The sequence below is a fragment of the Eupeodes corollae genome, chromosome 1 (assembly GCF_945859685.1).
Source record: "Eupeodes corollae chromosome 1, idEupCoro1.1, whole genome shotgun sequence".
Taxonomy (NCBI): domain Eukaryota; kingdom Metazoa; phylum Arthropoda; class Insecta; order Diptera; family Syrphidae; genus Eupeodes; species Eupeodes corollae.
In genome coordinates this window covers 10469699-10472354 of record NC_079147.1, presented here as the reverse complement: position 1 = coordinate 10472354, position 2656 = coordinate 10469699, and the positions used below count along the sequence as shown (strand labels likewise).

Here is a 2656-nt window from a genome sequence, read left to right as displayed (position 1 = left end):
TCACACGGACGCCAATCACCTGACTTTTTGGCAACGAGATGAAGTGGTGATGACCAGCAGCTTTCGGAACGGCGAGCTATTCCCATTTTCAGCATTGTCTCGAACTCACTTTTTGCAATTTTCATCTTGTCAGGTGCTAAACGTCGTGATTTGCAGCTAACTGGAGGGCCTGCTTTCGTATTGATGTGATGAACGGTGGAATGTCGGATTTCTTTGAAGCTTCCATCTGGTCGAGTCAAACTGGGATACTTTTTAAGCAGCTCGATGTACTTTGAAGTTCCGGAAACTGATTTCACATGTGATGACATCTCAAATGCGTGGCAACCCAGTGCGGAAAGTCCAGTAATTCCGTCTAGCAATCTGCTGTGTGATACGTCCACAAGAAGTTGATAGAAAGCTAGAAAGTCCGCACCGATAATAGGTTTGCTGACTTCTGCTACCACAAAACGCCATGTAAAATCTCGACGGAGGCCTAAGTTCATCTGCAAGGTGCGAAAACCGTAGGTTGGAATCGGGGTTCCGTTTGCAGCGAAAAGAGTATAGTCGGATGGTTTTGACTTTTGACGTGAACCGGTATGTGGAAACACCGAAACGTCCGAGCCCGTATCTACCAAAAATTGCAATTTTGACGTTTTGTCCGTGATGAAAAGACGGCTGGAAGTTTGGCTGTCATTCACCGTCATCAATGACATCCGTTTTCGTTTCCCGCTTGCTGGTTGAAATCACATGGTGGGCGGCAATTTCTTGCTTTAGATCCCCAGTTACGATGGAAATAGCAAAAACGAGTTTGATTGTTGTTTTTCTTCTCGTTCGAAGTTGGTGTTGGATATCTGTTTTGCCTAGCACGAGAGCGTGATCTCGATCTTGCCAGCCTGCGATTTTGGTCTCCTCGGTTCGTGTACATGGCTTCAACTTGCTTAGCCAGTTGTTCCACTTTCTCTGAGAGACTCAAAAATGAAGGATTTGGGTGGCTAGATGTGCTGGCAACTTGTTGCTGTGGAATGACGTCGTTGATTCTGTCAGCGATGAGACCAAGGTTATCAAGATTTGTTGGATTTTCAGCTGTACCAGGAGGATGTGCAGCAAGTATAGATTGTGTTTGGACAGGCAATCTATCAATCCAAATTGCCTTTAAAGCATCGTCAGTCATTGTACCGCCAGCTAAATCCTTCAATCGTCGAAGAAACTGAGACGGTTTCCTGTCACCTAGCTGTTCTCGATCTAGCATTTGCCTAATCTGTGTGTCTCTAGATGGGGCCAAACGAGAAATAAGTTCTTCTTTTAATCGAACATATGCATTACCTTGTGGTGGATTGATGATGACGTCTTGTACTTCTGTGGCTGTGGTCTGATCCAGATGAGCAATGACGAGGTTAAACTTTCGGGCATCAGATCGCAAATTCACCAATGTAAACTGTGCTTCGAGTTGAGCGAACCAGAGCTTCACATTTTCTCGCCAAAAAGGTGGTGGTCGCACTTGAGCATGGCTAGATTCAACCTCCGTACCTCTAGCTGCTTGTGCTAGAGCCTGCTGGGAAAGTACTTGTTGCTGGAGATCTTGCAATTGCGCTTCCAATGCTTCCATTGAATTGTCTGTCGGAGCATCAGCTTTAGCGTTCACAGGTTGGTCGTTGGTTCCAGGCATTTTCTTTGTTCACCGTGACAAAAAAAAAATCGCAACACAATATACGCGTACGCGTCGGGGTCACCAATTTAGGAGCGTGTCGACTAAATTAAATTAAAAACGCGACTCAATGTATTAAAAAAATATATGTATGTATTTAAGTATTATTTATAAAGTAATCGATTTAATTAATTATTTGATTGAAACATGAACGACGTTATCTGGCTGAAGGCAAATCGACGAATGATGATGATGAAGCAAAAGTAAAAATGTAACGCACTCTTGCGGCCGATCCGAAATGCTCGATAATATTTCTTTGATATTCAAATTTGAATATTTGAAACAACGGGCGTTGGGTACAAAGTCAATAAAACAATTTCTACCATTTTGAATCGTTCTTGGACATCCGGCCAGGATTCTGCGTTGGTTCGGAAAATATGAAATATGAAATAAGTTTCCAACTTAAAGCACTTGTCGGTCGAAGAAATTGTAGTCAAAAACCATGTTTAAAAAGACCTTATTATTATTTGTTTGATTAAATATGCTGGAGATAGAATAAGGAAAATTTAACTTCAACTCCTAAATGTTTTATCAGTTTAAAATCCTTAAATTAAATTTTAATTTAAAACTCTAAGAATTTACGTATAGAATGCAGTAGAATTACTTTTAATGATTTAACAAACTGTCAATTTGACGTTTAGCTGGACTTTGTTAACATTTTTTACTTTCGATACGATTTGCCAAATTTAAAATTTTGTCATTTCTCGGCGTATCAAGGTTCGGGAAACTTTTTTGTCGTACATATCTTAAGAACGAGTATATATATCAACTTTAAATACATGTTTTTACATCGGACAATAAAATAAAGATGCAAAAAGGACTTTCAAAACAAGTAATTTAAAAATTATAGTTGACTCACAATATCTCACGACCCAAAAATTCCAGCATACCAACCTTATAGTAAAAAAATATATATTTACAAAGAAAATTCAAATAACGTTTATTTTTAATAAATTAAAAAAAAAATTAACA

At 39.4% G+C, this 2656-nt stretch overlaps 1 protein-coding gene across 1 annotated transcript; it reads right to left on the bottom strand.

Annotated features, from left to right (window-relative positions):
• Positions 1 to 682: 682 nt before the first annotated feature.
• Positions 683 to 1645, bottom strand: LOC129943010 (uncharacterized). Its single transcript, XM_056052215.1, has one exon. The coding sequence runs from the start codon at positions 1643 to 1645 to the stop codon at positions 683 to 685; it is 963 nt and encodes a 320-aa protein (XP_055908190.1).
• Between the last annotated feature and the right edge of the window lie 1011 nt (positions 1646 to 2656).